This window comes from Alternaria metachromatica (genome assembly GCF_023757995.1).
Source record: "Alternaria metachromatica strain BMP 0045 chromosome Unknown scaffold_3, whole genome shotgun sequence".
In the NCBI taxonomy this organism is placed as follows: domain Eukaryota; kingdom Fungi; phylum Ascomycota; class Dothideomycetes; order Pleosporales; family Pleosporaceae; genus Alternaria; species Alternaria metachromatica.
In genome coordinates, this window is record NW_026055494.1 from 661,828 (window position 1) to 688,757 (window position 26,930).

At 52.8% G+C, this 26,930-nt stretch overlaps 7 protein-coding genes across 7 annotated transcripts; 5 read left to right on the top strand and 2 right to left on the bottom strand.

Moving 5' to 3' along the window:
- Positions 1 to 148: 148 nt before the first annotated feature.
- J4E83_001883 (uncharacterized protein) lies at positions 149 to 2,011 on the top strand (the record flags this gene model as incomplete). Its single annotated transcript, XM_049328836.1, has 3 exons — positions 149 to 367; positions 457 to 1,833; positions 1,886 to 2,011. The coding sequence occupies 3 exons, from the start codon at positions 149 to 151 to the stop codon at positions 2,009 to 2,011; spliced, it is 1,722 nt and encodes a 573-aa protein (XP_049191808.1).
- Positions 2,012 to 2,261: 250 nt separating this feature from the next.
- On the bottom strand, positions 2,262 to 2,657 carry J4E83_001884 (uncharacterized protein; the record flags this gene model as incomplete). The annotated part of the gene is made up of 2 exons (XM_049328837.1): positions 2,262 to 2,289; positions 2,356 to 2,657. The coding sequence occupies 2 exons, from the start codon at positions 2,655 to 2,657 to the stop codon at positions 2,262 to 2,264; spliced, it is 330 nt and encodes a 109-aa protein (XP_049191809.1).
- Positions 2,658 to 5,946: 3,289 nt separating this feature from the next.
- J4E83_001885 (uncharacterized protein) lies at positions 5,947 to 6,945 on the top strand (the record flags this gene model as incomplete). Its single annotated transcript, XM_049328838.1, has 4 exons — positions 5,947 to 6,088; positions 6,163 to 6,606; positions 6,661 to 6,807; positions 6,863 to 6,945. 4 exons carry the CDS (start codon positions 5,947 to 5,949, stop codon positions 6,943 to 6,945), a joined length of 816 nt encoding a protein of 271 aa, XP_049191810.1.
- A 5,226-nt stretch (positions 6,946 to 12,171) lies between these two features.
- On the top strand, positions 12,172 to 17,014 carry J4E83_001886 (uncharacterized protein; the record flags this gene model as incomplete). Its single annotated transcript, XM_049328839.1, has 3 exons — positions 12,172 to 14,875; positions 14,924 to 16,656; positions 16,706 to 17,014. The coding sequence occupies 3 exons, from the start codon at positions 12,172 to 12,174 to the stop codon at positions 17,012 to 17,014; spliced, it is 4,746 nt and encodes a 1,581-aa protein (XP_049191811.1).
- A 2,485-nt stretch (positions 17,015 to 19,499) lies between these two features.
- Positions 19,500 to 21,099, top strand: MCA1 (Ca(2+)-dependent cysteine protease; the record flags this gene model as incomplete). The annotated part of the gene is made up of 6 exons (XM_049328840.1): positions 19,500 to 19,624; positions 19,674 to 19,770; positions 19,830 to 20,295; positions 20,348 to 20,786; positions 20,850 to 21,019; positions 21,074 to 21,099. The coding sequence occupies 6 exons, from the start codon at positions 19,500 to 19,502 to the stop codon at positions 21,097 to 21,099; spliced, it is 1,323 nt and encodes a 440-aa protein (XP_049191812.1).
- Positions 21,100 to 21,538: 439 nt separating this feature from the next.
- J4E83_001888 (uncharacterized protein) lies at positions 21,539 to 22,417 on the bottom strand (the record flags this gene model as incomplete). Its single annotated transcript, XM_049328841.1, has 1 exon — positions 21,539 to 22,417. One exon carries the CDS (start codon positions 22,415 to 22,417, stop codon positions 21,539 to 21,541), a length of 879 nt encoding a protein of 292 aa, XP_049191813.1.
- A 2,679-nt stretch (positions 22,418 to 25,096) lies between these two features.
- Positions 25,097 to 26,907, top strand: J4E83_001889 (uncharacterized protein; the record flags this gene model as incomplete). The annotated part of the gene is made up of 7 exons (XM_049328842.1): positions 25,097 to 25,280; positions 25,329 to 25,508; positions 25,556 to 25,639; positions 25,704 to 25,816; positions 25,863 to 25,915; positions 25,975 to 26,210; positions 26,288 to 26,907. The coding sequence occupies 7 exons, from the start codon at positions 25,097 to 25,099 to the stop codon at positions 26,905 to 26,907; spliced, it is 1,470 nt and encodes a 489-aa protein (XP_049191814.1).
- Between the last annotated feature and the right edge of the window lie 23 nt (positions 26,908 to 26,930).

A 26,930-nucleotide genomic window follows, 5' to 3' on the forward strand; every position in this document is an offset into this window, starting at 1 on the left:
CCAAACCGCTCTTGAGTCCCATCTGCCTGCTCGGGTCGTGGTTGATAAACTACTCTCTCAGTATTGGGTTGCGGTGCATACCATAGCCCGGACCGTACACCGCCCTTCATTCGAGCGACAGTATCAGAACTTCTGGATCAGAGTCAACATGGGCATGGAGCCTCGCGCATCTTTCCAAGCAGTGCTCTTTGCGGCTTTGCTAAACTCAGTCGTTTCAATGACCGACGACATGGTGCAAGTCCAGTTTGGTGTTGAAAAGCAAACCATGATAGACAGCTTCAGGGAAGGGACGGAGGCAGCGCTTGCCCGAGCCAACTTCCTAAGGACTACAAAATTGGAGACAATTCAGGCTTTCGTGATGTACCTCGTAAGTCTACCGTCCTAAAGCGGGTACACGACAATTTACCCTAGTCGTGACCGTTGACTTCACCAGATTTTGCTAATAACCTCCTATAGATTCCGCTATGTCGCAACGAAGTATCTCGCGCCCACTCTGCACTAACTGGGTCACTTATTCGCTTGGCTGAATGTATGGGTTTGCACCGGGACCCGACGACCTACAGCTCCTCGCCGGTTGAGATCCAAGTACGGCGCCTCATATGGTACCAAATATGTTTTCTGGATCTACGTACTTGCGAAGCTGTTGGCCCACGTCCGCAAATCCGGCTCGACGACTATGACACTCGCTTTCCGCTGAACATTGACGATGTTGATCTCGACCGTGCTGAGCGTGGCGAGGGCGGAATAGACGTCAGTAAAGATCGCAATCACTTCACCGACATGACTATCAGCCTCATGCGATTTGAGGGATACGAGATGCATCGCTTCCTTTGGACCGAGCGTCCCAAACTGGATCGCAAATGCGCTGACGGGAAGAGCGAAGTCACAATCACTTCGCTTCTGTCGCGTGTTCAGTCATTCCAAGCGGCTATGGAAAAGAAGTACCTTCCCATGCTGTCCAAGACAGAGCTATTACACGTTCTAGCGTCGGAGCTATACGGCATCGTCTCGAACCGCTTGTATATTTCCATCTTACAGAAGTACATTACTTCTGCTCGCAGCCGAATGCCGGAGCGATTACGACAGTTGACACTAAGCGCAGCGACCATGATTCTGGAACATGGCATGGCAATTGAGCAGCATCCAGTGCTATCCTCCTGGGCATGGATCGTCGGTGCTCTCCATCAACATCACTGCGCGCTTCTTCTCGTGAGCGAGATTTACGTAGCAAACCCGGAACCAGCGATGGAACAACGAATATGGAAATGTCTGGACTACTCGTTCAATTTACCCACTGGACTATCCAACGTTGAGAAAACGAGGATGGTTTTGGAAGAGCTCGTCGGCAAGACGAAAGCCTACTCTGCCTTGAAAAGAGTTCGTGTTCCTGCCGACATGCCGCAAGCAGGCCTGGAGCCTCGACAACGCGTACAGAGGAAGGAGGGTGGACGTGATGGAAGCACGCAGTCGGAGCCGAGTACTTCTGGTCCACTTTCGCATTTACTGAACGGCAATGCAAACCTGCAAAATCTCGTACCGCCTTCGCCGTCACCACCACAGACTTCTCAGGTTCAGTCCACGTTAGTACCCAGGCTCAACACATTTCCTGGCGCTATGCCGACTGTAGACTGGGGTACCATCGACATGCCGGCGACAGTATCTGTTTCAACCTACGACGTCATTCCTGGGAATAGTCCAGGCAATCTGATGCCAACCACCGCTCAGCAAGGTGAAAGTAGTAACAGTAGTCCGAACTCTACCATGTACGAGGGTGGAATAGCAGCTGGTTCTAACGGTAACACTGCGATGGACGCTATCAACGACATCGATTGGGTAAGTAACACTCTCGCCCCACCACACACTGGCATTGCTAACCATGATGTAGAATGATATCGAAGAGATGTTCGGTGATGCTGAGGTGGGGGCGGGCAATATGCTTATCCCGCCTTTCGCATTTCCGTCCTTCTCAGCTTCGAACCTGCAGTGGCCGGCTTCGGGTCGAATGCAGTAACCTCATATGGTACTATAGGCACCAGTATCAACTCCTTTGTCGTATCACGCGTTTATCCCATAAAATGTTGGTGACAGTTCGTCATACCCGTTTCAGTGTTCAGTGGTGGTTTGCTGTTGCACGAAGGGTTTGGTACGTTTTATTCAGCACCAACTACATATCCTTTCACATACGACCACAAGCATTCCTCCATCCTGTTCCATACCAATTGTAACTTCTCAGTCGCTTTTGATCCCACGAGCTGATATACTCAGCACCGGCCCGTGTTAGGGTCAGACCTACAATTAGACGTTGTTAGCTGTTTTCGTCCGTGCAAAGCTAACTGTGTGTACACAAAAACTTACCGGAAAAGCCAGTCAGCAGTAACTTTCTCGCCGCCGGCTTGACAGCCATTAACCTCGTCGGTCAGTCGCTTAATGCAGTCTTCATTCTTGAGGGTTAAGCCGCCTCGGCCTTGCCAACCCACAGCGAAATCAAACTTGATGCCCGCGGAAGGGCAATTGGCGCAAGCGTACTTGGTTTCGCCCTGATGAAAATAGCCTGCGAGCCTACCGCTATTACAAAGGTCCCTGATAGCACCCCTAGCCGCGTCTTTGCAGGCTTCGGTAGCCCATTTCTGGCCGCTGTCGGGAAAGCAGCGGGCCATAGTGACGGTGGCCGAAGCCAAGATAATGAGGGGTATAGAGGTCTTCATTGTGAAAATCGTGATTGAAGAAGAGTCTGGATTGAATATTGTAGGGTGATGACTCGAGGCTTGACGGCGTTTGGAAGCTTGGCTCTTCTACGGGTCAATCGGTGAAGATTAGTACGAAAGTCGCTCTCTTTGAAGTGACTAGCTAAAACGGTCTGGGAAATGTGTTCCATGCAATTGCTATATACACTAACCTTAAATTAGCACAGGGTGGACAAAGCGCTCTGGAACGCGGAGTGACTCCACAATGTCGGAAAGCTTGGTGTGTCATCCTGCAGGATAACGTCTTTCAGTGACAGAAAATGATTCTATTCCATTTAAGATAAGGTGCCTGTGAGTTGTTTTATCATGGCGGTTGTTCCATCACACGTGGATGGGCGTTGACTACGTGATGAACTATCTAAATGAGGACGACTGACGATCCACTACTTCTAACCAGCTTCTCCAGCTGGAAAATTCTTTACAAAGACCTCGTGTGCGAATGTTACATCAATCACAAGCACACTGCGCTCCCTGGATTCATCTGACAGTGCTGACCCGGCTCTCCAACCTTACAGCTCCCACCGGACGGACAACTTTGTAGCGTCCACACTCCACAATCTGCTTTCACCTGTCCGCCATTGAACGGACATGCCTCCCTGATTGCTTGGAATGGGCTGGTACAAGCATTCTGAACATCTGGCTGAGACTTCCCTTTCTCCGTATACAACAGGTCGCAAAGCTCTGGGGCGTTCGCGTCCATGGTGAACGTTGCGTCGTAACGATTGTTGTTTTTGGGATCGCCATTTCCCCCTGAGTCGGCCCCGACTTGCGTCCAATCTGGTTCAGTGCCGGCACAGAATGTGCTGATTCGCTCATCAGTCATCACTATGGAGATGATTCGATCCGCATCGGTAGTCCCGTGGCTTGGGAAGCACTCTGGCGTTCCGACGTGAGGGTCGATAGGGGTTTGAGCGACTTTCGACGGTACTGGTGTGGGGGAGGGAGAAGATGATGCAGGAGCAGTGGGCGGGGGCGCGGTAGGGGCATCGGAAGAGGCCGAGGTGGTATCGGGAGAGGATTCCGACTTGGTATCGGGAGGGTCGTCTGGGAGTGGGCCGGAAGGTTCGATGCCCATGATCTCTTGGTAGTCAGGTAGTGGAGGGTCTCCAACGAGGGTCACTGTAGGCACAGGAGCGACTGATGAAGACGAAGACAGAGATGACGACGTTGGAGTCGGACCATCAGTCGTAGTCGGACCATCAGTCGTAGTCGGACCATCAGTCGTAGTCGGGCCATCAGTTGTAGTGACATCAGGGTTTCCACTTGGCTGTTCAGGTTCACTATCGCTTCCAGGTGGTGTTGAAGGAGGCGTCGCACCCGGTGGCAGAGGAACACCCCCGTTAGGCACTGCGTTCATTGTCAGCTTCGCTCGAGGCAAGTGTTTCACCCATGCTTACCCCATATAACTCCACCAGCCCCTATGATTAGAGGAATGACAATGATCGCGCCACTAGAATCCGTCGTGGTAGTCGAAGCCGTCGTTGCTGTTGTTAAGGTCGTATATTCGGGAACAGTGGAGGGAACGAACTGTATTGTTTAGTCAGAAGACGGATCAAAATACTGCTGTCTGCGATTGACTCACAGTCAAAGTCATTAGACTTCCAGCCGAATCCGTCTCTGTGAGCACAGTTGACGTTGAAGATGGTGATGGGATCGAAGACGGTGACGGGATCGAAGACGGTGACGGGATCGAAGATGGCGACGGGATTGAAGATGGCGACAGGGTTGAAGAAGGTGTTGGAGTTGAAGATGGTGTTGGCGTTGAAGATGGTGATGGGGTAGGAGACCCAGGGTCTTCTGGGCCTTGAATGCCATTCTCTGGAAAGACTGTGTCGGCGATGGTGTAGATGAAGCCATTGAGCGACCAAACCCCGCCCCAATAGTTGTCGTTCTGGATGCATTGTTCAATGATGTTCGAGAAAGCTTCGTTGCAATTCTCAATGGGCTTGGTGGCGTCTTCTCGTGTAACATTGAAAAGCATCGAGCGTGCATTGTAGGTAGTGATTTTGCTGTTCAGTGTGCTGTTCAGTGTATTGTTTAGTGGTGGGAATCCACCAGCACAGATGATGCCATTGGGGTCGTTCAGGGCACCAGAAAGAAAGCTGGCGATGTCTGCGCCTGAGGGGTCCCCTTCTTTGCGGGGCTGGTTCGAGTCGCAATCTGCTCCGTTCACGAGGGAGATGTTTGAAACAAGGAAAGCAAATATCAATATGGTTCGGAATGTCCACATGATGGAGACAGCGTTGGCGATGCAGTTTCCGTGCAACGATAGTTCGGTAGGTTTCTGGGCATCAATGAGTTTCGTTGCGGTCTTCAAGCTTCTTCTGCTTTTAAACGCCAGGACATACCTTGATGCAATCCAAATAGCTTCTCTTCTTTATTGGTTTTGTGTGATCCTCACCGAATGTATCTCAGTGGTTGCTTATAGCAGCTCAACAAAGCGAGGAGCATCGGGAAAGTTTATACCTAGGTATTCCAGTTTCCAAACTTCCAAGGCTGATTAGAAGCACAGTGGGGCCTTGACTAATTTTACTTTGCGATTGAAACAGGTTTGTGGGCTGTAAGTCAACGTAAGCTGAGTGCGGCCCCGGGGGGTTTGATTTTGGCCCCGGAGCTGCTGATACCTAGGTACAAATGGGTCCTGGATAATTTGACTATGCGATTTTAATGGAGTTAGGGGCTGTAAGGCAACGTGAGCTGAGCGCAGCCACGGGGGGCGTAACTCAGGAATGCCACTCATGGGAGAGATGATACCTCATTGGGGGAATCTCAAACTTTCTGCCCCCATAGTCTTACCTCCGAGTCTCAAGTATTCCAGGACAAGATCTACAAGGCTGGGTTAAGATTGTTTCCCGGCTTCTCAGCCGTGCGGACTAGCTTTGGGGTCCTTCTTACGCAACATCTTCACACCTGGGCAGATGCCTGCGAACAAATTTAGCATGCAATGGCCACCATATATGATGGCATTCCTCTCACCCTCTGGATTCGAGATCACATTTTGTGGCAGTTGCTCTACAACTCCCCATTCAGCATATCCTTTAGTTCTTGAGCGTTCATTCTATCCTCAATCGTCTCTCCCGAGGTCATCATGCGGTCTGAACTATTTTGTTTTCTCTTTATGAGCATTCAGGCAGTCCACGTTTCGGCATGGGCCCTACATTCCAGTTGCACTGGTGAAACAGCAACTCGAGTGGAGAACACCATGAAAGTTGTGTTCGAAGTCCTGGATTACGCTTCAAAGCGGGCACAAAACACACAATACATACAAACCGATGCAACACTCCTACAAGACCTTCTTGGAGCGCCAGATGAGCACGACCAAGCCACTCTGAATCTCGCACATAGTAAGTTTCCTAATTCTCCAGCCCTGCCCAGGTGCGCAAGGTGATCTGATCCAATTTCTGACTTCGTCATGTAGCACAGTTCCAGGGTGCTATAGATACTACAGGACAAAGGCAACCGCCCGATCGAGGTGTCCTGATATTTTGCTCGGACGATCATCTCACATACCCGGAAGATGGCTTTCGGGGTGTGTATTTCGACAACGGCGATAACAGGCAAGCGCAGGTTCGTGCCAAACCTCCCGTCCCTGGTGCTACTGGACCTTGCAAGGGCAATCTTCGTGCCTTTGTTTACCCTTTTGGGTTTAAGGATGGATCGCAGCCTGGTGGCAACGCCGTGGTTCTCTGCTCGAATTGGGATGGAGGCGCAATTACATCAACCAAAGATGTCAAAGGCGAGATCGGCGATTGGCGAAAAGGTGGAGACTTGAGGAGATATTCTCAGGGTATCGAAACAGTGGGACAATATCTGAGCTATATGATCATACACGAGTTGATACACGTCGCAAATCTGCAGCAATGTAAGACTTCACATCCAATTGCATCTCGATATAGACAACTAACAAGCCCAATAGGTCCAGCGGCACTTCCAGACGGCAACATTGGAGAAGTGTATGGATACGAGAAGATCGCTGGTCATGCACCCGGCGCTACAGGTGGCAGTCCTCCTTCAGCAAACAACCGCCAACACAATGCCGATTCCTTTGCGTTCTTAGCATCTGGTATGCATCACTCTTTCAATTCATTTTCCAAGAGAAAATGCTAATTCCAATTCAGCCTGGTACCTGAATCTGTATAAATGGACGAATGGTGCAGCAGTTCTCACAAAGAAAACCGAACGTCCGCCGAATGAGTTGTAGTTGAGAATGGTGTTGGTTTCGAAAGAAACTTCTAGAACCGCCAGCGTAGTTCTCAGCAACTTCTCTTTCGTATACTTCATTGGCAGATAGGGTTGAGAGTTGAAACGGGGGTGTACTAGTCAACGTAAGGACAGAGGTTGTTCAAGCTTTTGTTACAAAAGATACCCAGGCAGTCTTATTTCCTGTGATAACAACTCCAATATTTGAACCCGAAATGAACTTACACTCCCGAGGTCGCCTCATTCGAGGATATGGCTAAAAGGTCCTAGAGCCCACGTTCACGTCCGGTCGTGTACTTCGCACATTTTGATCTGGATGTAGGGTGCAGGTCTGTTCAGTCTTTTTGCGCTTCTTCGTACCTAGGTACTTTAAGAGCAGGGGCACGACCAGCGTAAAATCTAAAATAAGTGCGCACAACTTGCACCCCTGCTCTTCGAACATCTCTCGGTCACTTGTAACAAACGTCACGTTGCACGCAAGCCACAGGGGCGATATACATCGGGCTTAGTAAGCTGAGAATAGACCTTGGAGTATAAGACCAGGCAGCCGCCCGCCATTTCTCCGACCATCGTCTACCAAACTTTACAGAACAACCAATACCACACAATGGCAACCCAATCAAGCGTTGAGGCGAACCCTAAGTCAACTACTATCGTAGACGCAATTGCTACCCCGCCGCTACCAAATTGGAAGGAGCTGCGCGACCTTCTCGCGCCTAGCGGCCCACTGCCCGAAGACGACGAAGACGATGCGACTAGTAAAGAGGAAGCCTCAAAGCCGAAAGAAGTAAAAGAAGCCAAAGAATGCGAGGAAGGAGACAAGAGCGATGAGTAAAACGGCATACGTACTGCATGTGAGAAGCAGGGCAGCGCACGTAACGACAACCTCGCGTAGGCTCTACGATGAAGTGCTATCTCGAATCCAGCCCTGCTCGTCTCCCGAGCACCACACTTTGGAACATGCGGTCCCTTCGTGACTCCACAGTCGCACTCATACCTCGCATTCTCGGATTAAGCGCCTCCATAATCAAAGCACAACTCTTGATCCGACCAACATCCCTTAGCGTCTGCGAAATAATGGCATGCCGCTTGCCAGTCGTTTTATTCAAGGCTCCACGTTCGGATCACAAGTACATTCCATAAGCGCGTCCGATTGCCGGCCGTCGAAGGGTCCATTGCGCAGTCGCCTGGAATTTGGAAGCGGTATAGCAAGGACTCGGCTCGCAGCACGGGAAGCGGAACCAGTTCATGGACATCTCTTCCGAAGTGGTGACCGGCTTGGTGTTGGTCGATGGTCTGATGTTGCTGAGATGGTTTTGTTACTTCATATTCACCACCACCCGCCCAGTCTTCCACATACGACCATAGGATCATGAGAATTAGGCTTCCCGTCCGCTCAGCCATATACAAGCATGATACCGGCGCATTAGTACTCGGGTGGGTAACCACCGGGGAATACGCGCTGTTGTATGTTTTTGCAGTTGTGATGAAGTTTTTTTGCATGTGGGGCGGCCGGCGTTGTGCCGAATAGAGACGGTATGGAGCCAAGAACACAGCGAAGACGACATGTGTACAAGCATGTAACTAGCTTACAATATCTTCATTTTGCTGTGCTGTTTAGTTTAAGAGGTAGGTGCTGTTACTTTTGGAGAGGGACGAGGTACTTGGTCGCGGTGACACTGTTGTGATACGCGCTTTACCAACTTAACCACCAAAGAACACGTGGCCCAATTTATAAGGCAAAGAATCTTCATCTGGAAACCGTCACACAGAGAAGTTGGATAATATTTTGCTGCTGCGTTACATCAGCTCTTGCGGCTCCGTCGATATTCCACCTACTCACACAGCAACGACGGAACAAAGGAGATCTATCACCATTACTATCAAGAACTTTAGAGTAACTTCTGCATCATTCTCACTGCATCTCTCATACCTTGCTATAGCAAACTCGTATAACTTTATATGTACATAACTAACCACAGCACCCTACTATGTATCACCCCACCACAACTCGCATAGCCATACCCTAACAAACACCAGCAGAGATGTTCCAAAATACAGCCGCGAAGCTTCCCTACCTCCGCAGCTCAATCCTGGATCACCTTACGCTTCTGAACCCCTGGCCGGGAGGTAGACTGAGCTTAGTGACATACCCTAACATCGATGACACTTGGGACGTGCGCGCTATAGTAGTCACGTCGGACGAACCGTACGAAGCAAGGGTACTAGTTCATGTGAACGATAGCCGATGTGAGCTGACAGGGTTGCGGCGAATGCTACATTTGCTGCAAGAGGCTCAAAGACGAGAACATCAAGATACGGTAACAGGCGATATACTCATTGGTTCGGGTATTGGGAATGGACATATGGACGCGTCAAGAAGATGGTATAGGCGGAGGGGGCCTGCAAGACCGCTAAGAGGACAAGAGATGCCATTGGGGCACCCGCCGCATGGGATACGGCAACCTCGCGCCGAATGGGTGGACGACGCTCATTATCGTGAGGGTAATCGGGGCGAAGCTGTTCCGCCTCGGAGACGCGAAACGGATGAATGGACTACTGCTTCTGAGCAATATCAACGCGAACTAGAAGAGCAGGCTGCACAGTGGTACTAGGGGCTTGGACAGCGTCTTGTTTCACTTGTAGCTTATCTTGACAAAATGATGTATTTGGTCAAGACCCTCCATGGAAAGAATGCATAATCCTACATGTGACTGATGATCGGGAGCATTGCCGAGATGCGATTGGATCATGAGTGGCACAGGGATGACGGAGCGGTTTTGACTTCATGTGTGAGCGTTAGAGTCACATGTAAATGACGGGAGCCATATTGACGCGGTGGCTTGGCGTGACATATCGTAAAGTTTCTCGAAACACCGCACAAAGGCTGTAGTATGCCATAGTCTAGGCTTCGAAGCACTGGAAGCATATAGAGAAGTTATGCTTTCTTTGCAGCCTGCTCGGTACTTGCGTAAGGTTCAGCTCCTTTCTAGGGCTTATGGATTGGCGGTACGGAACGAGTCCCGGCGGTAGTGGAAGGTTCAAGTGCGGCAATCGCACAAGAAGTCAGATCTAGATCCGCGTCAGACAAACCCCTGCTGGGTATTTTTGTCTCGCAGCACGGAAGAGGTACGTTTGATGTTGCTCTTATCGCCACTGTGGGGAAGATAACGCGGGTAAAAGAGTTTCGAGATTGACCTCAAGATAGCGCATAGTGATGGCGCGTAGGACAAGAGGCTAAGATGGATGATTGTGGTTATTTCTGATACAAGTATTTGGAAGTGAGCGGCACTGTCAATCCCCCTTGCTGTTCGCACTATAAACTGCCAAGTATAGGGTTCGCGCTGCGGCGGCGCAGGTGTGCCGCTAGACGAAGAAGCACTCGCAACTTGACATGTGAAAGCCGTGGGTATTTTGTGCCAGATTTGTTGGTGGTGGCGCGAATACCAACGGGCGATCGTGGAGAGTATAGAGTTTCGGCTATCTAGGACAATGGCTTATCGTCGGGCCTTCCTCGAGTGTTTGAACACGGCGCGGCAAGGTTAGGTTGCGAAAAACAAGAGATCTGGTAGCAGGGGCTATTGAAAGTGAGTGATGATGCATGGCTGGGCAAGCGCGATAGGCGACTGAGGGGTGGCTCCGTATGCAGGTCCGGTCTTGGTATATTGGAACACTGCAGCGTGTATAGCCGGAGCGACAAAGGAAAGTGCGCATCCCGGGGTTGGTCACGCTACGTGTATAGAGTGCGCCTTCGACTCAAACTGCGGTTGCTGATTTCTGGATTACTCAAAGTATGAATGACATGACATGTTATCGGAGCGGGTGCCCAAGATCAGAAGGTCGCGATGTCAGGATCTCAGGCGGTGGAGGGTTGTGGAGGGGTGTTCCCTGTGTACGGAAGATTTCTGGTGACGCATCTGCGGGCTCGGAGATATGAGCACTAAGCGAGAATTGCAGTACAACGTGTCCATGAGGCAGTTGCGATGGCGGGTCTGGCAGCGACGTGTTAATGCCAGCGTGGGCAGGAATAAGGTCGGGATGAGTTGGCGCTCGCGGATTCAGGGGGTGGTGAATGGTGCCGTTGGGCAAAAGCAAGTCCAGCAATGCATTTCTCCACCGGAGGGGTGGTGGACGAAGAGCAAGATATGCAGGAAAGCGGAGTTGTGGATTGCCCGCAGGAGGCGCGACCCGTGGTCTTACGCCGTGCAGCAGCCCCCGGGACTTGTACCTTTTTAATTGACGAGCCGAGCGTCCGTCTGCACAATTGCTGTTGGATAGTCACTGATAATTACTCCAGCCGCGTGCGGGCCTATCAACGCGCGCTGGAGCGACTTTGTGTCAGCTCGCTATGGGTATACCGAACGTTTTAAGAGGCAATGGGAACAGGAACAGGCCGGGGGTCACCCTATTGACGGAACCGCGTTAGTGAACAAGTGAACAGTGCTTGGGGTTCCTGATTTGCCGTGTGGCTGCAGGATGCCAATGGCTGGTGGTACACGGCAGCGTTTCATGGGCGCGACCAGGAGGCAGGCGCACACAGGGCTGGTCCGGGCGCGGGGACCAAGACGTGTTGACTCGCAGGCGCGACCGTGTTGGATGCTTCGGTCGTGGGCGTGCAGGGGTGCCACGACAAAGTTTGGGATGTCCTGCACTGGCATCTCAAAAGTTGCTAGCTGCCCTTCTCCTGCATTGGGGCACGCAGCCAGCAACGCTTCTCTGCCCCGAACGCGTCGTGCGACCGCGACGGCGTCTGCTGCTCTCCCTCCTGCCCTCCTGTCCTCAGATCATTGCCTGGGGACTGAGGCCTGCCCCCATATCTGGTGGAGATCCGCACCTAGTGCTCGCGCGTGGCTCCTCTTGGCCTCGTCCTGCAACACGACCACCTTCGTCGTTTGGAACCCCTGAAGCCCCGCAACCCTCTCGTAAACTGAGTTTAGAGCCTCCGCCGCCTGCGCGTGTCATGCGAAAGCGACTGCGAGACGCCTTACCTCACCCCTAGCATCGTTCTGCCGCAAGCCGCTGGCTTCCCAGGCTGAGGAACGGCGCGCCCAAGCAGCATCGCGCCATTGACCACCTCCGTCACCTGTCCGTGCCGTCTGCAGTCACGGCACGCTGCTCAATTGCTCCTGCATAGCCCTCAGCGACCTGTCTGGGCTTTCCGGAGAATGCTCCTGCGCCCCAGTGTGGGAAGGTACTCGACGCTCACCCTCACACAGCGCCCATCACCATGGCGGATTACTCACAGCACGAGGGCCGTCCCTCCACGCCCACCGGCTCCTCGAGGACCTTCCGACCGAACGGGTCTATGCGAGCCCTCAACACCAACCCGCCCAAGCAGGAGACCTTCTTCGACGATGCCACCCCCGTAGACCGCTACAACGACTCCTCCAAGCACGATCCGCTCCGGGACTCGCACGACCTCTCCTTCGCCGAGGGGGGTAACGTGAGAGACTCTGTCGTCGACAACATGCTGCTCTCGCTCGACCAATTCTCCACGGGTAACCTGTTTGGCGGCAGCTCAGGGCCCCAATACAACAACTACGCCGAAGACGACTTCTTCCTCAGGGACAACTCGTACCGACCGCCCGGCGCCCGCCATCGCGGCCACACCTACGCCTCGTCACGCTCCTCCGACTATGACCTCAACCCCGACGAGCACTCGCGATACACAGTCCACCACTCGCGCGCACGACGAAGCAACAGCAGCAACAACATCGGCTCGCCGATTCACAGGAAGGGAAGCACGCGGGACATGTACACGGGCCGCCAAGGCACCGGCCAGTATGGCCAGCTCCCACAGGCGGGCCATCTGAGAGGCGGCAACAAGAAGGGCAGCATGGGCAGCGGCTCCTCGAGCATGGACTTTGGCCAGTCTGGCATTTTGGGCAACCAGCGTCTTGGTTTTGGGAAGCGCTCAGCGAGTTTCGACCATAGCAATGCAAGCGACCGGGGTAGAGTCTCACCTCTCAGAGTTGAATCTGTTTTGGACCGTGGCAGGGTTGCCTATCAAAACTATCCCGATGAATACGATGCCGCTCCCGAGCCCACCATCCCGGCTGGCCCTCGAAGGGTCCAGGAACCACCGCAATCTCCCCTCGCTCTACCTCCCCAACCAGCCTTCGCCGCGCCACAAGGACCGAGACCTGGCCGGAGAGGCAGCGTGCGTTCCAACACAAGCTACAGGACGCTGCGCAAGAACAAGAGCCAGCCTGGACCAAGCATGAGAGCCCAGGCGCAGGAGTTTGTCAACGCCAGTACCTTGCGGGAGTTGCCTCCTGTGCCATCATGGCATGACCCGTCCGCTCCCTCACCGTCTGTGGCCGCGAGAAGTCCCCTGTTCCCTGTGCAAACCCCAGCCGCGCCCAAGCCTGGCTTCTTCCGACGTGTCTTTGGCGGAGGCTCCTCCAAAGCTTCATCACCACTCCCAACCCCCACAGGCCTACCGACATTGTCGCAAGAAGCTTCAACACCCGTCTCCACCAAGCCACAGACGGCCGACGTCAACTCCATGTACTCTGCCGCACGACCCCGCACTACCCCCAATAACAGCAGTCACATTGCTACGCAAATAAAATCGTTACCAAAAGCCCCTCAAACCGCCAATTCTTCGCATGGAGATGGCCAGGCATTGCAGCCCCCCACATTGGGCAAGAAGCCATCATCATTCTTCCGCCGTCGGAAGAAGTCGATATCCGAAAACACAAAACCTCCAGTTGCCGCTCTCGAGATCCCTCAACCAAACAGACCGGTCCTTCCGCCACAACCCAGCCCCGGAGTTAGTAGTCTGCGCCAAGTGATGAACCCCTATTTGAACGATGCAGGGCGCGCCGTTGAGAGACCCGTCGACGCGCGAGATGAGCAGTCGGGCGACGCTTCCACGAATGGATTCTCACCAAACTATAAACCACACAAAGATGCAACAGTCCGCACGATCAAGCCGACTTCGCGTGGGGATGACCAGACACCGCCTGCTTCACGAGGAGGGAAACTGAAGGTTTCTGAGACGAACAACACAGGCAGTCCGAAGTTGAAGTTGAAATTGAAGCACGCAAAATCTGTTGCCCAAAATCAGCAAGAAGACACTTTCCTTGCGGATAGCAGCGGCAATGAGGACCGCAGTGGTCGTGCAACACCAACGGGAGAATACAGTGGTACCGAAGAAGCACGGAGGCCAAGCACAGGACCCACTCCCTCATCACTCAGACAATCTGATGGAAAAAGCAACCGCAAGCCATCTGGCGATCACCGGGCTGAGCTTCTGTCACCTCTCAACAACTCAAACTCTAGGAGCGGGTCAGTGTCACAATCTGCTTCAGAGGTCGAAGACGAAGGTTGGGTCATCACCGAATCAACCGACAAGGTACATCTTACCAACGGCAAGAGCCCGGCGGCGAAGCGCGTGTGGCTCGACACCACTCTGCCAGACACGCTTGGCGACACTTCTGACGATCTCAAGCTACCCTTGGAAGGTGCGCGATCGTCCCAGCAGTCACTCGACAAGGTTTCGCCAGACGCCAATACTCCAACCTCACCTAATGACGTTTTCCACTCTGCTACAAGCCTGCCTATCGTGCAAGTTGAAAGCCGCGAATCCGACACCATGCCTGCCATTGTCGAGGACCGATCGATGCACAGCGAGCCCACTGATGCTGAGCGTGAACGCGCATTCCAGATCTACAGCGGTGATGATTCCTCTAGTCTGAAGGCTCAAGCAGCTGCCCTGCTGGGCGATGTCACCCTGTCCAGCACTCGCATGCGCAAGGCCTTCATGGACCTCTTTGACTGGACAGGCATGAATATCCTTGCCGCCATGCGTGACCTTTGTGGCAAGATCATTCTCAAGGCCGAGACGCAGCAGGTTGATCGCATCCTCATGAGTCTTTCGGAGCGTTGGTGTGAATGTAACAGCAGCCATGGCTTCAAGGCAGTCGGTAAGTGTTCACTTCGACGAGACAATATAGTAAGCTAATCCACTGCAGATGTTGTGCATACGATTTGCTATTCCATCCTGCTTCTCAACACAGACCTTCACTTGGCCGACATCGAGTCGAGAATGACACGCAGTCAGTTCGTCCGCAACACGCTCCCGACCGTCACCCGCGTATGTCAAGATTCGGTCAAGGCTGCAGGAGAGGAGACACTGAAGCCGCAACACGCCCACTTCCGAAGACCTTCTCTCCCGTGGAACGACAAATCAGAACCCAACTCTCCAGGCGCCGAAGCCACCACATTTCCAGCGGACGAGGAAGAGCCTGTGGAGGCTAGGAAGACCCGCAGTCGTCTCTCGATTCGCCCTCCTGCTAGGAGTGGCTCAGAGGGTTTGCTTTCTTTTGACTCTGCAGTGTCAGAGTCCAACACCCTCGTCAACTCTCCATACAATGGCCCCATGCGGGGATGGGAGTTCCAGATCGAAACTGTGCTCAAAGAGTTCTACGATTCTATCCGCAAGCAACGCTTGCCTCTCCACGGATCTTCTGAGCCTGTTGTCCATCACCAGCCTTCATCTAACAATCTCTCTGTTAGCAACATGCTACGACGCACTCCCAGTGTGCTAAGCAAAGCACCTTCCGACAATACCAGCTACCGTGGTCGGTCACAGAACGACTTCCGAAACGTGGGCAGTCGTTGGGCCTCTAAGAACCGCTCAAAGCAAAGATTGTACCCTTCGTCTACTGTAGCATCAAGTCGTACTAGCCTGGACGACGGATCAGTGTGGAGCCCTGCTGGATCCAGCTCTTGGAGTCGCTACTCTTACGGCAAGACGGGCACATCAATGTCGGTCGACTCTCTTGGCTCGCACTTTGCAACTGGCGACTATCAACAGGCTATCGGCTTTGCCAATGCTCTCAGTCAAGCTATCATTCGCGAGGAAGGTATGACTATTGCTAGCGACGAAGAGTTCTCCCGCGTCGCCCCCCTGTTGGAAGACGAGACGCTCGAGCTTGTTGGAGCACCCTGGGCCAAGGAAGGTATTCTCAAGCACAAGCGACACCTTGATTCCGTGGATAGGAAAGCAAAGGATCGAGCCTGGAATGAGTGCTTCGCTGTTGTTGAGAAGGGCTGCATGCGTCTGTTCTCTTTCAGTATGAACTCCAAGTCAGTTCGACAGAAGAGCAAACTGCGGCCGTCTGTGGGCGGTGTTGTAGGAGGCGGCAACTGGATGGACAATGCGGAAGCCCTTGACAGCTTCCCACTTCGACAGACAATCGCCAGCGCTCTCCCTCCCCCAGGATACTCGAAGACAAGGCCCCACGTTTTCGCGCTGTCGCTGCCTACAGGTGCTGTCCATCTCTTCCAGGTCGGTACACCAGACATTTGCCGAGAGTTCGTGTGCACCGTCAACTACTGGTCCGCTCGTCTCTCGAAAGAGCCTCTAATGGGTGGAGTCAGCAGCATGGAATATGGTTGGGGCGAGAACGTCATCAACCCAGCTCTGATCCGACAGGACAGCGCACCATCTGTACAAGGCCACATGCCCCGTCCCAGTGTCACAAGCTCCCTTCGTAGTTCGATGGACCATGCCACCGGCACGCCCAAGGCCAGACTTCCCGGTGACAAGGTGACCCTATCTGACTGGAGCCCACCGGCGTCCAGCATGATGGCTAGTACCCTGATGGAAGTGGACCAGCTTAGGGCTCTTACCGACTATGTTAAGAACATTGAGAACGAGCTCTCGCACCACAACGAACTGAGAGCGCCGTTACTCATTGCCGTAAGAATCACCTCTCGACTATACATGAACGTCACTAACATATTCTTAGTTCTCTCCTCGCCACCCTAATGCACAGAAGGCCATGGCAAACTGGGAGCGCAAGTCGCAGTACCTCCTTCGTGAGATTGTCAAGTTCCGCACCTATATCGACACTCTGGCAACTGCGCAAGCGCAGAAGCAAAAGATCTACGCCGAGCGCGAAGCTCGTGAACAGCAAGAGCTCGAGGAGGCAGAGAAGGAAGCAGAAGCCAGTGCGAAGAACACTGAAGATGATGGTGCGATCCAAGCTTCCGAGCCTGCTCCATCCAAGACCCTCCCGAACCCTGCTCTACCAGCAGCTTTCCTTTTACATCCATGATCGCCAAATTTTTATTTCGGCGTACACTGACGATTGATTTCTTTGTTACGAATAGTTACCCCCTTAAAGCGCACGATACGGCGTTTGCGTCTGCTTCATTCGTCGAAACCGAGTCTAAGACAGCGTCCGCACTCGGTGGCTTGACGCACTGTTATACCTATTGTAATCTGTACGAAGTTCTCACGTTTGGCGTCTCCAGCAATTTCCTCGGCTTTTTCTTTCTCGTCCCTTCTTCTTTCGAACGAACACGTACGACCACCCCAAGAGTCTTTTGCATCGGACTTCACTCTGTACGATTATATTCGCATCTAGTCATTATCAAGCTCGGGAAGATTGATGATCTATATGGTTACTTTGGGACGGAGCTCGCTCTAATTTTTCATCCTTAGACTGGGCGGGAGTGCACGATGAAGAAGCAATTGTTCGAATATTATACCCCATGTTCTCGAATAGCATACTTTGAACACTATCTTCCCATGACACTCTTGACATCACCGCGCGCATCTATTCCTGGTGCATCGCCGTTACGTGCATGATAGCTGGGAGAAGACGCACACTTCGTTCATCGCACAGCTTGCATGAGCATGTCGTTACATCACCTTCAGCTACCCTGCACACCTCAGCCTTAAACTACTCATAAGGCTACGATAGCTCGATTTACCACAGCCTGCCAGTCAATGTAACCCCATAGCCACCACCACGACCTCTATGATGCCATTCAAAGAAGCCCATTGCGCCCACTGCTCACCACCACTGCAGCTAGAAACTCCAGCGCGCTGTGAAACTCGAGCAGCGTTGCGCCTAACGCATACACCGGCCCTCCTCCCTTTCCAATCATCGTGGATCGTGGACCAATTACCATCGGCCCTCACTGTCGGCGTGCAGTGTCCTGCGCAAGCCACAGGAAGGGCTAGACTCTCTTAGCGCCAGCCTTTACAAGCAGCGCCGCTCTGATGTAAGGACCGAATTGGACAGAAGGATGCCAGAAAGGTTTCTTGCAGATGCGTACAGTGCATCAAGGTGGGATCGCGTAGAGGGGTATGGGTCGGATTGGGAAGCGCTGAAGACGGGGTGTTAGGTATGTAGCCAAGTGATCTCGTACACCCTTCGCGTTGCACGCCCCATTCGGTAGGGTGCATGGTGCCGTCTTTTTGATCTGGCTGGGGACGATACAAGGCTGAAAGAAAGACTTGGATGAATAGGGAATGGGAAAGGGCCGCTTGATCTCGGAGCGGGTTGGGGTTCTGGTCTCGATGGATGGGGGTCTACATTTGATACGAAAGCTTTGTGTAAACATAGTTGCGAACGTTAACCGGAACTGAAAAAAGCAAAAGCAACAGCACGTAAACCGCCGAAAGCATCGCAAACTCTCTCTCCAAAGCACACGCTGTAGAACAGCGTTAGACCAGTCCAGCTCTCAGGAAACAGATCTGCACCTAGTTGGACCCCGGTCCTGGGGATCGTCGGTGTTGCCGTCTCGCGTACGAGACCGGACGAGCTAACTAGCCTTGTACCTCGCCGGCATCGTGGCATCCCACACGCCCCCATGTCACAAATTGCGGAAAGCAGACGGGAAGAAGACGGACAGATTGAGCGTGCCGGGCGGTTAGACGAATGAGAGGGCAGAAGCGACGGGAGACTCGGCACTGGGGTCTCGTCTTGCATAGGAGGAGACACGTAGGTAATTGTGGAAATGAGGTGGACGAAATGTCTTGGAGGAGGCATGTAGCGTGTATTACCCAATTGATGTAGCAAACGTAGGATGGACCATGACGGACAAGCGTCTGCGTTGTAGTCGCCGTTGTACAGTGTTTCTAGCGCATGAGTAGCTCGACTGCGGACGCAATGCCGAAGGACGATGCATCTACACAGTAGGCTGCTACAGTAGGTTTGCATAGCGGCATGCAAGTCGCATCGTAGACCACGAGAAAACATGGGCACAAACCATGCGCCATGCGCCTTCGACCCGCCATCCAGACTCTCTTGACAGGCGTTTCCGTTTTTCTTTTATCTCCGCAACGGCCCATTCCCATCCGGTAGCCCCCTGAATTGACTCGATTCCCTATTTCCCCAGGGGATCGTCACTTATCTTGCCTATTCTCGTGGTTTGCTCTTCTAGATTCAGACGTCTGGACTGTGAGGTTAGAAAGTTGGCCCACGAGTTTCGGAGCTTAGCACCCATAGCTTTGTCAGTGCTCAGCCCTAGCCATCCTTGCCAGACCCCGCGCTACTACCACAACTCTCGACGTTACCGGCGCACCGTCAGCCGCACTCTATAACGGGACCGACTACAGCTTTCTTCGTGCACCCTACGACATTCTATTACTTCACCTCGACACTTGCGCCACGATTCCTATTTGAAGCATTGAAGAGCGCGCTCGCAGACGGCGATCTGGGCATCATCATCCACGGCTATCCGGCATCTCTGCCAGTACGCGCGGACACTTGAGGAAACCTCGACAGCAATCGCACATCGCAACTCGACATGTCCTACTATCCTGGCCAGCAATACCACGGTGGCGGTGGCTACGGCGCGCCGCCGCCTCAGAACAACTATGGTGCTCCACCTCCCCAAGGATACCCTCCTCCACAGCAACAATACGGCGCTCCGTGAGTAGACAATGACGTGCAAAGCTTGACCGGTGCTGACGAATACCAGACCTCCACAACAATACGGATACCAGAGCCCGCAACCGCCCTTCAACAACAACTACGGCCAACCTACGCCGCCGCCTCAACAGTATGGATACAATCAGGTATGCACATGGCATGCTGAGAAGCAACCGCTCGCGGAATTGATGACTGACATGCTTAGGGCCCGCCACCACCACAGCAGTACGGCAACTATGGACCGCCACCTCCGCAACAACCACAACAGCCTCCTCGTCCAGGCATGATGCCCACAGCTGGCAGCAACCAATGGACACACGGAAACCACAACGCTCCTCCACCCCCACCATCCGGCGCACAGAACTTCGGTCACGGCGCACCCAACGGCTACTCGTTCCAATACTCAGCGTGTAACGGTCGGCGGAAAGCATTGCTTATTGGAATCAACTATTTCGGCCAACGAGGTCAGCTTCGTGGTTGCATCAACGATGTGAAGAACATGAGCACCTACTTGAACGAGTTCTTTGGCTATAAGAGGGAGGACATGGTCACTTTGACCGACGACCAGCAGAACCCCATGAGCCAGCCGACCAAGGCGAATATTCTACGGGCGATGCACTGGCTGGTCAAGGACGCAAGACCAAACGACTCGCTGTTCTTCCACTACTCAGGTGCGTCTTCCCTCATACACAAGCATACTGTCAGACTACTAACTTGAACCAGGGCACGGTGGCCAGACCAAAGACCTCGACGGAGACGAAGATGATGGCTACGACGAAGTAGTCTACCCAGTTGACTTCCGCACCGCCGGCCACATTGTCGACGATGAGATGCACCGTATCATGGTCGCACCCCTCCAGCCCGGTGTGCGATTAACCGCCATTTTCGATTCCTGCCACTCCGGCTCCGCCCTCGATCTGCCTTATATCTATTCCACCCAGGGTGTGCTCAAGGAGCCCAACCTGGCGAAGGAGGCTGGCCAGGGTCTACTGGGTATCGTGTCGAGTTACGCACGCGGCGATATCGGCAGCATGATTGGTGGTGCCACAAGTCTGTTTAAGAAGGCGATCAATGGCGACGAAGTGTACAAGAAGAACCTGCGAACAAAGACTAGCCCTGCGGACGTGATCATGTGGAGTGGATCCAAGGACACACAGACCTCGTAAGTTTTCTACCGACTGATTCTGGACTTGACATGGACAATACTGATATGGGGGAACAACAGGGCCGACGCAAGTATCGGTGGTGAAGCTACCGGAGCCATGTCGTGGGCTTTCATCTCTTCGCTGCGCAAGAACCCGAATCAGAGCTATGTACAACTGCTCAACAGTATTCGTGATGAGCTGGAGGGCAAATATCAACAGAAGCCTCAGCTGAGCTGCAGCCATCCGTTGAGTAAGCCTTTTCTCTACCTTGCTGTCAGCACGAACGACAAGCTAATTGGAGTAGATACGGACCTGTTGTACGTTATGTAGACGTATAATTGTGGAACGAAGAAGAATTGTTGTAAGATGATAAAGGCTAGGATCAGGTATTTGCATACCGGGGCCTTTGGAGTGAACGAATGGATGATACCATGACACAACATCCTTGGATAAGGAAAGCGTGGTTGCTACCAATATGGATGACTGACGATTGTGTATACAAGTTCCTCTGTATATACATGGGCACGCGACACGACGGCAGTGTGTCAACCAGCACTTGCTGTAGCCATTGGAGAGTCCGACTGGAGTAAAAGAAGTCGTTATTCATTATCAAGGGGTATCGAACTTTGTTGTCTATCGCGTCCGTCGATGTATATCCCTGCTGTAGCACCACTGATATCCATTATCATCGTTAATCATGATGCATCCTTTCCATCCGTAGCTTTCTGTAATATAATCACGAAGGGCCAAAGCAATTCGCCACCCACACCTAGACGTCCGCAATCTCCTCATCAACCCAATCCCTCCAACTCCTCCACTCGCCCCAGCTCAACGCTACCTTCTTACCCTGATACCTCGTGACCTTCAACGCAACCTTGTTCCAATCCGCCTTCTTGCCACTCCACCCCGCCTTCCGCATCAAACTAACCAACGCCTCTTCCTTCGTCCACCCCTGCTCGCTCGCCACATCAGGCAGATACGTGCTCCCATACCGCCTACCTTTTTCCTGGAAGCTAATCCGCAAGCCATGTGTGCCAATCTCCCAATCCATAACATCGTCCACAGGCTCAAAGTCTGTGAGGAGCGTGACGGCGCAGGAGAGCGTGGGTAGTTCGCGTGTGCTGATGGGCGAGAAGCGCGTGTCGTCGAAGGCGGCTGTTAGCGCGTAGGACGAGAGACCCGTGGTGAGGGGCTGGGCTGAAAAGGTTCCGATGCAGCCTCGAAGTCGCTTCTCGCCGGAGCCCGAAACCGTGTTCCATGTTACGAACAAGGGATGCTCTTCTGCCTCTTCCTCCTTATCGACCAGGTTTGTAGTGCTGCTGCTCTGGCTTGTGATGCTACTTGGTGTCTCGCTGCTTAGACCACTGGGCGTCGAATTCGCGCTTTGCCGGCTTGACGAACTTGCGGACGAGGGCGGGGAGGCGAGGATACGCGATATCGCGGGTGTTTTGTGGGAGCCATCTACCTGTGCGGCGGCCTGGTCTGCTTCTTCCGCTTCGGTCTCGTCTTCGAGCTCGGAGGTTGTGGTAGGCTCGGTGTTGTATTTAGCCCAGAGGTGTTCGACTTGAGCGAGCGTTAGGGCAGGCCGCTTCTCGAGGCTTGCGACGAGGGTTTCGAAGCAGAACGCGCAGTGCGCTTGGGTAGCCATGGTGGGATGGTGGGGGCGGTGACGTGCGACAGGAGCGAGTGGGTGGAGGCCGAGACGCGTGGGCTGGGTCGGAGAGGACTAGAAGGCGGGAAGAACTGAAAGGCGGAGAAGGAAAGTTTGGGAACACAAGAGTCTTGCAATAGAAGACGGGTAGATATGACGGATGAATCCGGGGTGTAGGGCTGCTAGCTAATCGGGCAACGACAGGGCTGTGCAGCAACGTCAGGAACGGGAACGCCTCGGCTGACTTACCTCCGCGGAGAGACGTGTGACAGTGTCAAGGAGCATCTTATTGATGTCTGGCAACTGCAGACATATTCGCATCAGCTCAGGAGGCTGACATTGTGAGAGACTTCTGCGTCGCGGTCGCAGACTATGGAGGGAAGTGTCAAGGTTCCAATAACAACCCCGTCGGTCCTTCAAGTTGTACGTCTAGGAAGCGTCATGGAGTAACAGGATTCGCACGATCTGGATAGGATAATGTCATTGATTGGAATACATATAGATGTATGCTATCTCACGATGTACTGACTGCACAACTCTCTAGAAGATGCACCGAAAGTCCAAAGCACTGATTCAACAGTTGGTATGTAACCCCATCTTCATGCACACGTACCTTACGGGGTAAAAGGTCGTGTGTTTGGTAATGATGGGGGTGCTTGTTCTTGCCACGATAGATTTTCCTTCAGCAGGTCGAGCATGGAAGAGCTCTGTTGCTGTACACACTAATGGCTGGGTTGAGGTTTGCACCTCGTTGGTCTCTCTGACTTACCTGGACTCGTTGCGAACGATCGAACAGCCTAACACATCACTTGGACAGTCGCGCGCTGATGGAACCGACCTGACTTTTCGACTTGTTTCATTGCCGCATTTCATGCCTGCAGTAGGCGTGAAGCCGCGTGCTCCAATCCCTCGAGTTCGAAGCTGTCATAGAAAGTCCGAATGCCATTGACGCCGACCAGATGTCTCATAAAGGAATCGAAAACCGCCATCGTCGCTCGCTCGTGATCGTGTCGTCCTTTATGCCGAGTCGCGCTTGCCCTCCTTGACCTCCTTCTGTGTATTTGTTAGCGGGCCGTGATCCCGTGGAGCGATGAGGCTTCGGTACGCACCAGAGCGCGCATGGTGCCGTGAAGAGCATGCCTGTGGTTCCTCCTGAACTTGGGGTCGGTTCCCTTGAGCGAGGGGTAACGGTGGGTCTTGGGCTTCTTGATACTGTGTTGCAATTGCATCAGCTTGTATTCTCATCTAGGCATCCATGATCCTTCGCGTTGTAGATGGTTCATCTGCGGGACGATGGCGCGTGCGATGGAGGAGGGTGATGCGTACCCGTTACGGTGGTTCTTCTTGGACTGGTTGTGCTGGGACGAGTTCTTGGATTCTGCGCAGTTCCGTTAGTATTCTAGCCATGTAACCCGTGAGCTACCGTCAACGTACTGGCCATGGCGACGGTTGTGGATGTCGATTTGGCTGTGTGGTATTGTCGAAGAGCTGATGTCGGGGAACGAATTTGCTGTGCCCAGGTGTGGTGCAGCTCGTAAGCGAGCGGGATTTCGCGCTAGTGGTAGCGTGACGAGGCTTGTGCACCGGCAACACCAGGTGGGCATCGCAACATCACCATGTCCAGTCCTCGCAGGTAACATTCGAAAATCAACCACAGGATTCTAGAGAGTGGCTCGCAATATCGCTGTTTGCTCCATTGCTGCATCATCCTCGCATGGTTTGCCGACACGACTTTCGCGCGCACAACGGAGTGCATGACTAGCATTCTGGCATCCCCTTACATAAGGGGAAGCCGAACAGTTGGGCTTCAGCCTACGTTAATATAAGACCAAAAGTCTACAACATCTTAAGGCAATGTAGACTTCGAACGTCCTTACTTCTAACACGTGTTTCATCTCTTTCCTAAATTCGGTGGGATGATGTCGATATCTCCCGAGCTCGCACATACACTTTCTGGAGTTCCGGTCGTGCCTGCGTTTTTAAGTTTCAATGTCAACTTAATCCTCACCGGATGGCGTCACTGTCACTTGGCACCGCCCTCACTCCTAACTGCTTCTTGAAAATCGGTCATTACAAGTACCCTTCGACGTCGGCACGTTTCATTTGGGAAGGATGGCCTGTCATCTAAAGCGATGTACTCCCTCAAGATAGGCGTCGTTTTGCGAAACTGTTCTCTTCATGACAGATCCGGTACACGCATATTTAGTTTCAACGCGCAATTTAGTACGTTTCGGGAGTTCAGGAAAGAGCAGTGCTTTAGCATTGAGTGTAGAAGGCGGCGTTGCCGTATCGCACCCTCTTACCTCATGTCTGCACTTTGTCGCTGCCTTGCTTTTTACCCAGCCTCACCTGGCTACCAACGTCTCAAGCCATGTAAGGCTAGTCACTACTGTCCCAAGCCGTCCCATATTCTTTGTCGATCAGCGGAAGACGTGCGGCACTATTCCACTATCTCGCAGGCTTCCCCAGAACGCGGAACCGTGCCCGTCCACCGGGTGTGCACGCCGATGAATGACGATATCGTTTAATTGGCTACTATTGATCACGCCTCATCAACCCTTACTGAGGTAGTAATATGCTGCAGCGTCGGGGCGACTACATCCCAGAAATCGCCGTGTTCTATATATCCTGTAGCCCAGACTCCGATCAAGCGTCGTCGTCACTCCTACACCGACCATGGAGAATCAGACAATGAAACCATCGAGTGTGCCAGACGATAAGACCGTGGTGCTTAACGATACATACGGAACTCATATCGACCCGTACGCTGAGAAGAAGCTCCTTCGGAAATGCGACCTTCGCGTGCTTCCGCCTCTCTTTGTTCTATTTCTCCTAGCCTTTTTGGACCGTGTCAACATTGGTACGCTGCTGCTACTCTAGTAGCATGCTTATAGCTAATAGAATATAGGCAATGCGAAGATCCAAGGTTTGACCGAGGACTTGAACATGACAGGCCCGTTGGCCTATCGTTACAACCTCGCTTTATCGATATTCTTCGTCCCCTATGTCCTCTTTGAGGTACCGTCAAATCTCATCCTGAAAAAGATGAAGCCTTCGACATGGCTTAGCCTGATCATGATATGCTGGGGTTAGTCGCGCAAATTGACATGTGAGTGCCATGCTAACGAGCCTCAGGCCTTTCGACAGTCGGAATGGGCCTTATCACCAACTTTGGCGGTCTACTAGCGATGCGCCTTCTGCTAGGTCTTTTCGAAGCTGGTTAGTATTGTCCATGTACGAATCGCAGGTGCAACATTTACTGACTTCACAAACCAACATTCAGGTTTGTTTCCTGGATGCCTGTACCTGATCTCGATGTACTACAAGCGTTACGAGCTTCAGTGGCGCATCACCCTCTTCTTCAGCGCGAGCATCATCGCTGGAGCATTCGGTGGCGTAAGATTATATATGTCAATGGGTAGTTCGTACTAACCTCTCGTAGCTCCTTGCATTCGCTATTGCCAAGATGGACGGCATCGCAGGCTACGGAGGATGGTAAGTACACCTCACCATGATTGCATATGAAACAAACACTGACTTGGTCGACCATTCAGGCGCTGGATCTTCATCATCGAGGGTGCCGTCACCGTTGCATTCGGTATCATCATGTATTTCTGGATACCTGGGTGGCCCGAGAAAGCAGGATTCTTGAACATGGAAGAGAAGACCCTTCTCCTAGCACGCCTCAACGCCGACACGGGTGATGCTGTCATGGACAGATTGGACAAGAAAGCTGCGAAGCGAATCTTCTCAGATCCCAAGATCTATCTGGGGACTCTTGCATACTTTGGTGAGTATTCTCAGTGCCATCTCACTTCCTAGCATCTGCAGTAGGATACGTGCTGACCATGCGCTTCCACCTATCAGGAGTCGTCAATACCGGCACTGCTGGTTCCATCTTCACTCCAACTATCGTCAAAGGACTCGGTTACACATCTTCAGCCGCCCAAGTACGCTCGATACCTATATTCATCGTGGCAACCATTGCAGCCGTCGCAGCAGCCTGGCTGAGCGATCGCATGCGCCATCGATATTGGTTTTGCATGTTCGGACTCGTTGTCGCATCAATTGGCTACATTATACTTCTCGCCCAAGAGAACCTCCCAGCTGGCGTGAAGTACTTTGCCCTCTTCCTCGTTACACCTGGCGGTTTCATTACCCAGCCCATCGTGCTCGCCTGGATGTCGAATCTGGTGTCTGGACACTACAAGCGCTCGGTCAGCTCCGCTATGCAAGTTGGATTCGGTAACCTGGGAGGTGTCGTGGCGAGTAACATCTTTCTGGAGAGCGAACTGCCAGGTTTTCGGACGGGATATGGGACTAGCCTGGGTTTGTTGTGGGTTTGTGCTGCGGCTTGCACCGGACTTTTGTTCTTGGTCAAATGGGAGAACGCGAAGAGGGAGAGGGGCGAGAGGGATGGAAGACTGCAAGAGGTGGATGCTGATAATCTGGGTGATGATCATCCGATGTTCAGGCTTACGTCTTGAGGCAGGGATGCCGAATGCCTTGT